We start from the raw sequence: 15,175 nt of genomic DNA, 5'->3' as shown, positions 1-15,175 counted from the left end.
CTATTTATAGCCAAAAATTTTTTACTATTCATTTTTACTATTCATTTTTACTATTCACTTTTACTATTCATTTTTACTATTCAAAAATTATTTTTTATTCACCATTCTTATCTCTGAATAATTGATTCTACGTGGAGTGTCCTCTTCCACAATTTATTTTAATATTTTTTTTTTAACTATTCACTATTCACTATTCACTATTCACTATTTACTACTTACTATTTACTATTCATTCATTTTTTTTTTTTTAACTTTTAAAATAAATTCTCAAATTTTTAAACTCCTTCCTTTGAAATTATTATTATTGTTACCTATCATAAATTTTAATTTTTTTTTTTTACCATACTTTTATTAACTTTATAAAAATAAAAATAAAAAATAAAAAAATAACTATTTATTAAATTTAAATATTTTTTTTTCATGGGTCTTACATCTGCCGGTTGATGCTTCGAAGGAACATGAGAAAGAACAATAAGCCCATCAAGAACCTTAGCATGAATAAGGTGACAATCCACTTCAATATACTTGATGCGTTCATGAAAGGAAGGATTCTTGGCCAGTTGAATGACAGATTAATTATCACAAAATGTAGGGAAAGGAAGTGGAATTTGAAGACATAAATCATCCGCAACATATTTCAGCCATTGCAATTCACAAGCAACAAAGGCTAAAGCTTTATATTCAGCTTCAATAAAGCTCCTGGACACGGTGGATTGCTTCTTTGATTTCCAAGATATAAGACAACTCCCACAAAATACACAATAACTAGTGGTGGATTTTCTAGAGATGCAACAAGTAGCCCAATCTAAATTAGAAAAAGCTTGAAGTTTGTGAGGATTGTTGGAAGGATAAAAAAGACCTAAGCCAAGACAACGTTTGAGATATTTCAAGATTCTGAAAACAACATTGAGATGAAAGGATCTGGGCTTGGACATGAACTGACTAACTTGCTGGACAGTAAAATAAATATCAGGTCGGGTGTTTGTTAGATACTGCAGCTTACCAATTAATCTCCTATAAGGAGTAGGGTCTAGAAGAAGATCATCATCATCATTCTTGAGCTTATCAGTAGGGTTCGAAGGAGAAGGTGCTGGTTTGCAGCCAGTGAGACCAAATTCGGCTAAAATTTCTAAGCAGTATTTTCGTTGATTCAAGATAAGACCATGTCGTGATCTAGCAACTTCAAAACCAAGAAAATATTTGAGATTGCCCAAGTCTTTGATTTTGAATTCTTGATGTAAAAATTTCTTAACATCAACAATATCTGCCATGTTATCACCAGTCAAAACTATATCATCCACATAGATCAAAAGAGCAGTAAAAGAAGTAGTAGATTGTCTAATAAATAAGGAATGATTGGCGGGACTTTGAGAAAAACCATGAGAGATTAAGGAAGTTGTCAGTTTAGAGTTCCATTGTCAAGAAGCTTGTCGAAGCCCACATAAAGACTTGTGCAATTTACAAACCAAATGAGGTTCCAAAAGAATCAATCCCAGGGAGGTTTCATATAAACCTCTTCATCCAAATCACCACACAAAAATGCATTATCAAAGTCAAGCTGGTGTAAAAACCATTTACGAGAAACGACAATGGAGAGAAGAAATCTTATGGTTGTGATCTTCACAACAGGTGAAAAAGTTTCAGAGAAATCCATGCCTTCAGTTTGTGTGAACCCTTTGGCAACAAGACGTGCCTTATATCTCTCTATATCCCTAGCTGCATTCAATTTGGTCTTGTAGACCCATTTGCAACCAACATCTCTTTTCTTTGGTGGCAATCAGACCAATGACCAAGTTTTATTCCTTTGGAGAGCCTGAATTTTCGCAAGCATGGCCTATTGCCAATGAGCATGTTGACAAGCCTCTTTAATAGAAGAAGGCTCAATGATGGTAGATAAAGACATGCAAAAAATAGTGTGAGAGTTTGAACATTTGGAATATTACAAGTATGATTGTAAAGGATAAGTTGTGCAACAGGAAGTAGGAGTAAAAGAAACAGTGGAACAATCATAATCAGACAAATAAGCAGGGGGCTTCCTAAGTCTATTTGAAGTTCTACCAGGTGGAATAACAGCTTGCACAGTATCATTAGAATCATCATTGAATTCCATAACTGGTTCAACAACAGTAGGATTATTATTACTAGGGACAACATCTGAAGTAATATGAGAATCATTGCAAGTATTAAAGTATGAACCAGGTATATCAAAAGCAATCAAAGAATCAAATGATTGTTAATATGCAACAGTACCAGTGGTATGGTGATGTAAAACAGGATGGGGAGAAAAATATGGAAAATGAGACTCATAAAAAATAACATTGCGATAGAGCAAAAAATGTTGTGTAGTGAGATCATATAAGAGAAAACCTTTGACGCCTGATTTAAAACCAAGAAAGATGCACTTAGAAGTTCTTTTGTCTAATTTGGTTCTGCTAGAAGTAATAGGGTTTGCAAAAGCTAGGCAACCAAAAACTCTCAGTGTGAGAAAGTCAGGAATTTTGCCAAAAAAAAATTCATAAGGAGATTTTCTTTTAAGAAATGGAGTAGGGAGTCGGTTTATGAAATCAATAGTACAAAAACAACGTACAACGTCGAATATTTTTGGCCTTTCACGTCGAATTCGAGAACGACGTCATATCGGGAGACGTTAAATTGATGTCGAATTTAAAAAATTCGACGTTAATTTAACGTCAAATTTTGTCAATATACGATGTTAATTTAACGTCGAATTTTGAACATATACGACGTTAATCAATTTTTATTTTATTGTTTTTAATTAATTGTAATCATTTTTAACAACTCTACGAAACCTGAAAAACAGAACTATGAACGGTAATATAGGATCAACAACAAATAACAATAACAAACAACAACAACAAACAAGTTCAACCAAACAACAACAAACAAATTCAACAAAAAAAAACAACAAACAAGTTTAACAAATAAGTTCTTCAAAACGAAAACGAAAACTAACCTTCAAAAGATGGGTTCATCGGAATAAAGTGTTGTCACTAGTGAGAGAAAAAACAAAATGCGTCTATGCAGGACAAGAACACGAAAATAATCGATGAAAGCAAACGAAAATAATACCTAAAGTAGTTAATTAACATGCATTTGTATCAAATGAAAGAAAGATTACATGTGATGGTCGTCAAACTTCGTTCGAGAAAAGTTTGAGCAGAGAAGAGGATCTCACGCGCTAAGATAAAGTAATGAATTTTCAATCTCCCGCTCAAATTTTTATTGAATTCACTGGCCTTTTAACATCTAACGTTGAGGCATTCGACGTTTTATATCCTCTTACATCGAATTATACTTTTAAACGACGTTTAATTATTGCATTTATTCACAAAATTGACATCGGTCATTTTTAACGTTGGTTATTTAGTGGTTAGACGTTAAACGCGCGACGTTATACATTATTTTTCCACTAGTGTATGAACATGTCTTATAGCATAGGACTAAAAAATAGAAGGTAAATGAGATTGGAAAAGTAAGGCACGAGTTACATTCAAAATATGTTGGTGTTTGTGCTCAACTATTCCATTCTATTGAGGTGATTCAATGCATGCTGTTTCATGAAAAATGCCTATAGAGGAGAAGAAATCAGTTAAGAAAAACTTCTTTCCATTACCAGACCTTAGTCTTTTAAGTTTAATGTCAAATTGATTTTCAATGAGAAGTGTGAAATTGGGAAGAACAATTTTGACCTCGGCTTTTGATTTTAAAAGATAAACCCATGTGAATCTACTGAAATCATCAACGAGTGTTAAGAAATATTTGTGACCATCAATAGAAACATTGGTTAAGGGTCGCCAAATGTCAGCATGAACCAATTCAAACAATTGAGAACTCTTGGAGGTGCTAAGAGGAAAAGGTAATTTCTTATGTTTGGAAAAATGACAAGTGTCACATGGAGCACAACTTTTGTATATAATATCAGTATGTTGGGAAGATAACAATTGTAAAATGGAATTTGAAGTATGGCCTAGTCTATTATGCAAAAGTTCAATGGTATTGACTGCATTTATAGCAAAAGCATTTGATTTATTGATAACAACATTTGGGAAAATTAAATTGCAAAACATAGCATTTGATTCTTCAAGACAGTACAAGCCATTAATCTTCCTAGTTGCTCAATCATCTTGAATTGAGATTTCTGGAAAAGGAAACAGTGAGAATCCCAGAAAACTACCATGCAATCAATAGTGGAAACAAGTTTGGGAATAGATATGAGGTAAATAGAAAAGTCAGGAACAAAAAGAACATCAGTAAGAAATAGGTCACCTATGAGAATATTCCCTGAAAAATTTGCAGTAACAGTAGTGTGATTAGGAAATTTAATGTGTATGGATTTGATGGCATGAAGGTTATGAAAGAAATATTTAGTGGGACAGATGTGGTCCATGGCACCATGATAACTCTCCAAATTTGCAATATTTTCAGTGTTTAGAAGTCTAGGATAGTGTATTTTAGTTTCTTAGGTGCTTAGAATTAGGATAGTTTTAGGTTTTTCCTTTAAATCTTTAGATTTGTAGAATTTTAGTTAAAAATAGGTTTTTAATGGTAATTTTTACCTTTTGTTAATAATTAGAAAATTAATGTTTTAGAAAATCTTTTGACAAAAAATATTTTCTTTATTTGGCTTAATTAGATTTTCAATTTTGGTAATTGCTTAAGTACTTTATTTTTGTTGTTTAGCCTTTTAGTTGTAATTGATTTTTTTAAACTGCAGACTGGCCTGATTATTTTTGGTCAAGGCTAGAAGATTGGAAGGATTGAATCTATTGAAACAATGAGTTGATAGGAAGCTGCTGCACACTGTTGGACCCTACTACAGATTGAAGAATTGGGCCACTATTGTTGGATTGGTAAGGAAAGTGCACGACATTGCTGCTGGAATGCACTGATACACTGCGCTGGAATTGAGCTTGCAGATTTAGTGCAACGACGCCGTTTTGGAGGCTGGCAGCTACAGTTCCTTTGGGGGTCTTCACTCCATCATTTCATTTTGGAGGCAGTAGCACACACGAGCCAAGAGAGTAAGAAAAAAGCTAGGGCTCCTTGCACGATAAGAGGAGACTTAAAGCGCACACGTGACTGGAGCTTGTTCTGCAAAGAAATGAAGAGATGATCAGAGGGTTCTGATGTATGGAGCAGCTGTTGACCGTCCAATTCGAAAGCTCGAAGCGTCATAGCAAGGTTCCCCTCTCTCATTTTCTTTTCCCCCTTCCTTTTCTATTTTTCTTTTCAAACCCTATATAAAGGGGCTTCTCTAGAATGTAAACGACACTTCTATACTACACGCACTTTACTTTGACAGTTCTTAGTTTTTGAGTCGAGTAGAGCAGCTGTAATCTAGGGTTATCGCTTTCATAGATTAGGGTTTACATTGGCTTCTGGATTTCACGGAGGAATTCACGAGAGTGACAGAAGTGAGTTTTCTCTGCGGATTCTGGTATGATTTGTATGATTGTAATGTTAGCTTTCGGTTCTAATAAATCGTAGATGTTGATTTTGATTCTTTGTTTCAATTTATATTTTTTGTGTTTCTTGTGTGTTTTGATTTGAGGAAAATTGATTTGAACTCAGAAATCTGCACATTTTAAATTCCTTTTTGGAATTATATGACCCCGAGGTGGGCGTGTCTTCTCGAGACAGATAGGAGTTCAACCAATGAAAGAATATTTTAATTCATGTTGTTTTAGTTGCTGTTAATTAGTGTTAGTTAGGAATAGGTTCAATTGTGTTTCATTTGTTGATTTGGTTGAAAATCATTAAAATTGAATTGAATCTGTTTTGTTTTGGGAAATCAATCGATTGTTATTCATTTGAAGTTCTATATTAGAACTTGAGACCCCGAGGTGGGCATATTATGAACGGGATGTCTTCCTGTACAATAACAAATCAATTGATACACCATTCCAAATAATTTCAGTTCAGGTTTGTGATTTCTATCCAATGACTTTGTTTTGTTTAGTGTTTTAGGTTATGTTTTTAAATCTGATTTCCATGATTAGATTTTAGCTACTATTCCTGCATACTTTAGTTAGTTTCTGCTTGATAGAATTCATGTTAATAGGTTGATTGAGATAATAGTAGAACAGGTTTCTGAATCTGATCTTGGTTAGAAACAAAAGTTAGAGTTTGATTTACTGTGCTTTGGTGAATTGATTGGAAGATCTCATATTTTGAGTTCATCAAATGAACTTTAAGACCCTGTGATGGGCTTAACTTCCCAGGATGTCTTCCTGAAAAGTGATCACACATTCTTTGCACTGATCCACATGGATTTGATTTTTATTTCTGTTCTAACTAGGGTTTCTTGCTTTGTTTCTTTGATTTTTCGTTTTCCTGTTAATATAGATTAGATACATTAGCTTAGATAATGAGATTTTCTATTCTTTCATTTGGTTTTGTTATGTGTACATATCTTTTATTTTCGCTGAATTGATTTCATACATCATTTGATTTCATAGCCAGTTTATTTCTAGTCTTCTTTTGTCATTGTTTCATAGCTTTTTATAGGTTAGTTTAGTTACTACTTAGAGTTATATATATAGATTCTATAGTTTAGCTTAGGTTTTATTTTCTTACATTTGATTTTCTTCTTTTCTTTTTAAAAAAGATTTCTTTTCTCTTTTCTTTTTAGTTTCCTTTCTTTTAATTTCATTTATTGTCCCCACCTAATTTAGGTAGTTAATAAATAATACAAGATCTAACTTTACATTTTCTAAACTTGATTTTCACTGAGTCTGCGGATTGATTCCCTGGTTGTCCTATACTACATTAGTGGGGACTAGAGTTTGTTGACTTTTAGTGCGACCTAAAAGCAGTTCAACACACCATTGTCAAATATCCAAGGAACAAAAGCAGAAGATGTACCTGAGTTTTTAACATAGGCTTGATTGACTAGGATGAATGATCCTTATTGTGTTGGAGCAAAGCCAAAATTTCTTGATATTGGTCTTTAGAGAAAGTGAATTGGTCATTGGGAACACTACCATCCAAATCAAGTTGCTGTAAGGAAGCAGATGAATCTACTTCAACCAAACTAGAAGAAGCTTTTGTGTTGGGTTTATTCTTTCTATAACCAACAGGGAAACCAATGCGAAAATAACAAGTTTCAATGGTGTGGTTTGTCTTCTTGCATTTTTCAGAAAATTTGTTGTTCTTGGAAGCGTTCTTGATGGCATTGAAAGGAACTTTGTTGGAAGAGTTGAAGCGTGGTTGAGAATTGAAAATGTTGGTATCTATAAAAATATATCTCTTATTTAGAACTTTCAAATATAGGAGTACGTAAACACAACACTCTAAAACTCACAAGTATCACTCTGATTTTTTTCTTCCTCTCGGCACACACAAACTTTCTTATTCCTTCTTCCTTTTCTCTTTCTCTCGGTGGTGGTGCATCCTACAATTATTCTCCCACACTTTTATAAGTGAGGTTCATACAAATGACAAACACAGTGCACAATACAAAAACCATAAAACAAGGAGCACTTTCCGGAAGACTTTAGCTAAAGTGAAGACACATCCCTCAATCAGCATAGTGGTGGGTCCCATCCATTTAACGTTTACCCAACAAAATTCCCCCTAAACGTAAATGGGTCTTGAGTTTTTCTCATCCTACACCAAATTTACTCATTCCATTATTACTTGGATTCTTCCTGTCGAACATCTCTTTTGCTTCGGTAGTCTTCTTCTTGACCTTGACTCTCTTGACCATAACTGATTTTTCACTAATTGGATTCATCTCTACACTTTCATCTATTCTATTCGCCATACTGCTGAAGTTTTCAGCCTCCGATCGCAGTGCGACACTTTCCGTTGCACTTTCTTCTAGTTGCTTCGTCATTTCTTTCTTCTCACGAAAAATATCATCTCCCAAGTGGTCAATTTTTATCACGCTTCTCTGTAGCATCCTGATCCATCATCTTTAATTGCTTTAATGAATCATGCAATTCGGACATCGTATTTTCCGCGGCAACACGGGCTCGACGCTCTCGATCCAGCTCTGCAAGAACCTCTTGAAATTTCTCTGCAAAAACATAATCTGAGTTTCCCACTTTCTCTGATGGACTTTCCGGACTCTCCACCTGCTCCTCTACACTATCTGGCAAAATCATCAGCAAACTCTCCATTGTGCTTTCTGTTGAGCTATCCACCACGCTCTCTGCAAGCTCCTTCGAGCTATACAAACTGACCAAACACCTTTCTGGACTGTCTGATCTCCATGACTTTGCATAATCTGGATGCGTCTCGACATCCGATCTCCACAACTCTTCACACCTCGGACGCATCTCGGCGTCCGGTTTCCACATCTTCACGCAACTTGGACGCAGTTCAGCATTCGATCTCCAACTCCTCAATGTAGTGTCCGGGCTCTTTCTCGGCAACGCTGCGTCTGGGCTCCTTGCCATCAAGAAAATTCCTAACTCTTCACTTTCTTTCTCCGCTTCCTCTGTATGGAGATTCATCTCCTCCTTTTTCTCAGCCCTACAATATTTTGCTATATGACCGGGCTTACCACAATTATAGCACTCAGCCGATCTACAGTCATATGCATAATGGTCGTGCTTACTACATCTAAAGCACTCTACACTTGACCGATCTCCTCGGCCTTTCCATTGTCCTCGGCCACGCCAATTCTACCGACTGGTTTGCTCTTCCTCATCTTCATAATTACTTTGGCCTTGACCTCTTCGTCCTTGGCCTCTTCCTCCAGGATCACCTCGGCCTTGAGTGTTCCGAGCTCCTCTCCTCAGATCAAACTTTGCCTGAAGTGCCTGATCAAGTGGCTGATGCAACTTTCTTCTCCGTTGTTCGTGCGCCTCCAAAGATCCTGCAAGCTCTTCAACCGAGAGTTTTGACAAGTCCTTTGACTCTTCAATGGCACACACAATGCTCTCAAAATCATCTGTTAACGATCTCAGAATTTTCTCCACAACCCGACTGGTTGGTAACTCCTCTCCGTTTCTACATATTTGATTTGCCACTGCTTCCACCCGAGATATATACTCGGTTACTCTTTCTTTTTCCTCCATTCTCAAACTTTCAAACTCGCCTCTGAGAGTTTGGAGCCTGACTTGCTTGACTCGGTTGTCACCTTTGTATACTTTCTCCAGAATCTGCCACGCTTCTTTTGAAGATTTTGTATTTACTATCTTCTCAAAGCCAGATTCATCCACAGCTCGGTACAAAATGTATAGAGCTGATTTATCCTTCACACGCGTTTTCTTCAACGCTGCAAGTTGGGCAGCCGTCTGTCCTTCGTCGTCTGTGGGTTCTTCGTACCCACTCTCCACTACATCCCATACGTCTTGGGATCCAAGAAGAGCTCTCATCTGCACACTCCAATTATCAAAGTTGACTTTCTTTATCAATTGAGGAAGGGACACACTGTTTGCAAGGTTTGCCATTTCTCACTCTCTTTTTTATTTCTCGAACACTCAAGTTCTTACTGCTCTGATACCAATTTGTTGGTATCTATAAAAATATATCTCTTATTTAGAACTTTCAAATATAGGAGTACGTAAACACAACACTCTAAAACTCACAAGTATCACTCTGATTTTTTTCTTCCTCTCGGCACACACAAACTTTCTTATTCCTTCTTCCGTTTCTCTTTCTCTCGGTGGTGGTGCATCCTACAATTATTCTCCCACACTTTTATAAGTGAGGTTCATACAAATGACAAACACAATGCACAATACAAAAACCATAAAACAAGGAGCACTTTCCGGAAGACTTTAGCTAAAGTGAAGACACATCCCTCAATCAGCATAGTGGTGGGTCCCATCCATTTAACGTTTACCCAACAGAAAATATGAGTGAAGGCCAAAGAATCCGAAACAGGTTGTTTGAGATTGATGTCGATGAACTCGTGTTCATGCTAAAGAACAATAGAAAAAGTTTTGACAATCGAAGGCATGGGATCCATTATCATGATTTGAGAACAAACTTGTGCATAACTCTCATTAAGGCCTCGAAGAAATCGAATCACATAATCATCCTCTCTTTCTTTACGAAGTTTGGCGAGAAGCCCACAGGCACAAGGAGTCAAACAATTGCAAGTAAGAACGCATCTATAGAGCTCCAACTCTTTCCATAGGATTTTGAGTTTCGTATAATACTCAGAAACAGACAAATGACCTTGATGACAAGCGATCAGAAACCCTAAATTTATCAGCATGTGAAAATTGATCCTTGAGATCCCTCCAAATCTCTGATGTTGTATCCATCCACATCACTGATTGCTTGATCAAAGGAGTTATGGACTGTGTGAGCCAGGACACCACCATTCGATTGGAACGACGCCAAGCTTCGTGAAGCAGATCTGTGATAATGGGACAAGGGAGAGTACCATCAATGAACTTTTCCTTATTTTTGGTCTCAAGTTCTACAACCATATCTCTCTCCCATTGGTTAAAGTTGTTTTCCGTGAGAAGAGGTGAAACGAGCACTAATGCGGGATGTTCTCCCGAATGAAGGTAGTGGGTTTGCCGGATACACCAGGTGATCCGGTGTTTGTGTAATATGATGGCTGAGGGAAGCCATGGTCAGAAAATGAGGAAGAAGGCTTAAGCGGAAGAAGTAGTAGGTGTCAGCGATGATACCATGACAGAGAAATGATAAAGTGAAATGAATAGAACTTTAATCCTCATTATTCCAACCTAACAAAAGAGTCACATAATGCTAAATATATATTCAGCATATCTTAAGCAAAACGAAAGAGAATAAAAAGGAAAAGAAATACAGCCCGGCCACCACTCACTAACTGAAAATAAAATATCTTGCCAACTAATATAACTAACATAGCAAAAGGACACAAACAATATTTCTGACAAAAACTTTAAAAATTAATAGATATATTGTTTCTAACTTAACTACCTTAAATACTTTTTCTGAATCAAATGATGCTTCAAGCTTTGTGACCAAATTACATTAAAGTTTGGAAGACAAATTTCAATTTTGTATTAAAGTTTAAGAACTAAAAACATATTTAATCTAAAAAGGTTAACTTAATTTAATATAATTTTTTATTGGATTGAATGGTTTGATTAGTAAGATGAGTTATTCATGGTTTATTTAAAGACCTATAAACAAATTATGTCACTAAGATGATATTTGTTTTATTTAAAATCATCACAACTTTATCTACTCCTAAATAAGTCTCCTTTGATCTACCATTAAAAAAAACCTCAGTTCCTAAAGGTCCCACTTAAAATGGGTTAGTATCAAGGTAAAAGTGAGTTTGATCTCATTATAAGACTTTAACTAACCTTTAAATATTGTTTATAGAATCTTTAACATATTTTAAATCACAAATTGATCTCATCATATTTTATATTTATTATGAATTGTTTCTTACTCCATTTTTACTATTTGAAACTTAACATGAAAGTTAAAGTCCAAACCAACTTGTCTAACTAGATTGATCCCTAACATGGTGTCGCAACCGGAATCACGACGGGACGACGATCCAAAAAAGGAAACGGGTTTTCAAAAAGAGATTTTGGAGTCGCCACCATAGTTTATTCTGGAAAACTACGGAAAAACCATAAAATGATAAGACATGGTCCACAAAAACCAGATTCTGGGTTCGGGAGTCGGTTACGTGTAGGGAAGGTATTAACACCCTACAACGCCTGCCCTAAGGCAGTACCTTTAACTAAATGCACGAATATGATGTGGTTTTCAAAATGTTTCACTATCCCCTAAAGTAAAATTCTAAATAAACAAAATATATTTTTTAGTTTTTTGGGCCCGACAAGGATTGACCTTGCTCCTACGTATTCTCATTCAAAATGAGAAATCAGGGTTACGTAGTTCTTTTGGAAACTATTTGAGAAATTTGTTTGGAAATTGTTTGGAAATTTGTTTGGAAAATGATTATGGATAAATTTGGATTTTTGGGAAAGTGACCCTGACAAGGGTTAGCCTTGCTCCTATTTGATGGAGAATCAAGGATCACGTAGTTCTGGCTGAAAGGTTGATTGTTGTTTGAAGATGTGAATGTTTTATATTTTTGGTATTTTTATGTGAGAAGGAGAAAAGTTTTTAGCACAAGGACGATGCGAACGATCACACATGTGCCTGAACCTTAAAAGTATATTTTTGTATTTTTTTTATAAAAGAAAGAGAAAAGCTTTTTAGCACAAGGACGATGCGAGAGATCACACATGTGCTTGACCTTTAAAATGTATTCTTGTATTTTTATAAAAGAAAGAGAAAAGGTTTATAGCACAAGGACGATGCGGGTGATCACACATGTGCTTGACCTTTTAAATGTATTTTTATTTTTTTTTATAAAAGAAAGAGAAAAAGTTTTTAGCACAAGGACGATGCGAGCGATCACACATGTGCTTGAACTTTAAAATGTATTTTTTGTATTTTTATAAAAGAAAGAGAAAAGGTTTCTAGCACAAGGACGATGCGAACGATCACACATGTACTTGACCTTTAAAACATATTTTTTGTAATTTTTAGAACAGAAGAAGAAGGGGTTTTAGCGATCACACATGTGCCTAAACCTTTAAAATATTTTATTATTATTTTTTTTTAGAAAAGGAGAAGAAAAGGTTTTAGCACAAGGACGATGCGTGCGATCACACATGTGCCTAAACCTTTAAAATATTTTTGTAAATTTTGTATATATATATATATATATATATATATATATATATATATATATATATATATATATAATATTTTATTTTTTATGTATTATTAAATATGTATTTTAAAATAAATGGATATTTAGAATAAATAAATAAAATAAAATAAAAACAATAAAAACAAAAACAACAATAAAAATAATAAAATAAATAAAAAAAACAAATAGAATAAGATAAATAAGGGAACAAAATAGAATAAACAAAGAAAAGCAAATAAATAAATAAGTAATAAAAATAAAACAAAAAGTGGGGTGCCTAAATGAGAAACTGGGGTGTCTAAACTATTTTTTTCTTTTGTAAATGAACTGGGCCAAAACCCAAACTGAAAGGGAGTGTGGAAGTGAGAAACAGGGGCTGTGGGAGAAAGAAGTTTTTTTCTTCTTGGGCTTGACCCAGCACTAGCCCGGGGGTGGTGTGGGGGTGCGCGGGTGAGAAAACAAGGTCTGCAGAACGGAATCGAGGCTCCTTTGGTTTGCAGAAACGGAATGGGCTTCAACCCAAAGAGGGGGGTGCGAACGAGACATGCGCGTCAACATGAAGAAGAGGCAGCCCCGCTAAGCCCAAAGCCTCTTCTAACCTAGAAACCCGTAGGGGTTCAACCAAATTCAACTCATTCCACCATTCACAATCAGCACATCAGAGACCCAGGGTCTCTTTCTCTTATCGAACTAGCCTAGGGCTGGGATTGCCTCCCTTGAACACCTGCGCCACTACTTCTTCCAACCAGCCACCGCGCCACCACCTTCTACCCGTCTCGGCGTCGGTGGCGACCCCAAGCGTCACCGGAACCACGGCCGGCCACGGCGTTTTCTCCCCTTCTCTCTCTCGCACTAGCCTAGGGTTGAGGCTTTTCCACCTTGGGCACCGCCTGCCGCCGCTTCTCTTCCGCCGTCGTCATGAGCCGCCGCCACAGAAACGCCCCCCCAAGCCCTAAAATCGCGTCGTCCGCCTTCATAGCAAGCGCCACTAGGACCGCCAACCCCCGTGACCGTCGCAACAACGCCCTCGTCTCCTCCATCATTGCGCCACCGGGTTCCCCCTCAACAGCCCAGGCCGTGGGAACTCAACGCCGTCGCGCCATCAACAGCGACAAAGCCTTGCTTCCCCACCTCCGTCGCATTCATTCGAAACCCATGCTCTCCAGCCCTTGATTTACACATTGTTGTGTGATAGCAGAAAGGCAGAAAACAAAAGGGGAGAACAGGTAGGGGATTTGCAAAGGGAGTCATCGGTGGCGGCCATGGCAGAGGATGACAGGGAGAAAGCGAATTTGAAAGTGGATGGAAACGGAAGTTGAGGAGGTATTTAGGTGACGAAGGTACTGCTATCACTCTCACTCTCACTAAATGCCTAAGCATACCATTTCGCAGTGACCAAAGAGAGTGTTCAGTGTAGGCAAGATACGAGCTTGTGTGTGGGTACTGGCGATTGGTTTTGTTCTTGGTGATTGATTCTTATCTTGGTGGCTTTGTGCGATGTAGGTTGAGGATGGGGATGGTGTTATGCGTGAGTTCAATAAACATGAAGATACTCTTTTATTATCTTTCTTTCTGTTGGGTTTCCCCTTTTTTGGTGAGCATCCAGTTTAGTGATTCAACTTCCATGTTGGTGATTGAAGATAGACATAAGGACTCGCTTGGAGGAGAGAAACAGGACCAGAGAAGTGGATAGGAGTGGGTGTGGGAAGGGTGACGATGATGTTCGGTAACATAATGGATGTACACAAATATCCAGAGTATTCAACAACATTCATATACAAATTTAACAATAATCGTAACAGAGATATGTTCATGGGCAAGTAACCAACTCAGTAGAACGTGGAGTGTAAGGTATTACTTACCTCTTGAAGATCTGTTTGCTATTGCCAACCTTGCGCCTCTAATGGGTCTCTCCCTCTCCTTTGGCTGGCGTCTGTCTTTCTCTGCAGATGAAAATGGTGTATGCCCTCAGGGAAACTCGATGATGATCGAAGATGAAAGTCCAGTGTCAAATCCTCCTTTGTTTTTCTCTCCAAAACCAGAATCATCCCCTTCCCTCTGTGTTTTTGTGCAATTCTCTGTGTCCCCAAATCGTCTCTGAAATCCGTATGCCAAAATCGCCTCTGCCATCACCCCGCTTCCTTACCTGTAGAAACGGTTTTCTGCCTCTCCCCCTCCAACACATACTTTTACTTTTTTTTCATATATTTTTCACTAAAGACAAAAACGTCCCCCTCTTTAATTCTTTTCTTTTCTTTTTCCTAGATTTTTGTTTGTTAACGTTTAACTAAAAAAACAATATATACATATAAAATAAAACTTAAACAGCACAAAGAAACTAACATAAAAAAGAATAAAACGAAATAACTCTAAATAATAACATGTAAAATAAAAATAAAAAATTAAATTAAATTAAATTAAATTAGAATTAAAATTAAATAATACAAAATGAAACAAAATGACGAAAAGATATAAAATGAGATAAAATAAAATAAAACAAAAAGTACAAAATATATT

At 36.4% G+C, this 15,175-nt stretch overlaps 1 protein-coding gene and 1 pseudogene across 1 annotated transcript; both read right to left on the bottom strand.

The window, feature by feature from the left end:
• Nucleotides 1–572: 572 nt before the first annotated feature.
• LOC148200733 (uncharacterized) lies at nt 573–10,560 on the bottom strand (annotated as a pseudogene).
• LOC148200734 (uncharacterized) lies at nt 7,896–9,432 on the bottom strand. The gene is made up of 2 exons (XM_088111645.1): nt 8,656–9,432; nt 7,896–8,553 (listed from the first exon to the last, which is right to left on the bottom strand). Exons 1-2 carry the CDS (start codon nt 9,420–9,422, stop codon nt 7,896–7,898), a joined length of 1,425 nt encoding a protein of 474 aa, XP_087967771.1. The 5' UTR covers nt 9,423–9,432.
• Nucleotides 10,561–15,175: the final 4,615 nt, after the last annotated feature.

The sequence above is a fragment of the Vigna umbellata genome, chromosome 4 (genome assembly GCF_029865625.1).
Source record: "Vigna umbellata cultivar VRB3 chromosome 4, Vumbellata_1.0, whole genome shotgun sequence".
Taxonomy (NCBI): Eukaryota; Viridiplantae; Streptophyta; class Magnoliopsida; order Fabales; family Fabaceae; genus Vigna; species Vigna umbellata.
The sequence above is the reverse complement of the archived record's forward strand: the minus strand, read 5'-3'. Positions and strand labels throughout refer to the sequence as shown.

Bases quoted from the DNA above. Each gene is read 5' to 3' on its own strand.
- LOC148200734 (XM_088111645.1), bottom strand. From the start codon at position 9,422: ATGGCAAACCTTGCAAACAGTGTGTCCCTTCCTCAATTGATAAAGAAA. The intron at 8,554-8,655 runs GTAGAATTGGCG...ATATGACTGTAG, and splicing joins GAGGAAGAGCAAACCAGTCG to ATCGGCTGAGTGCTATAATT.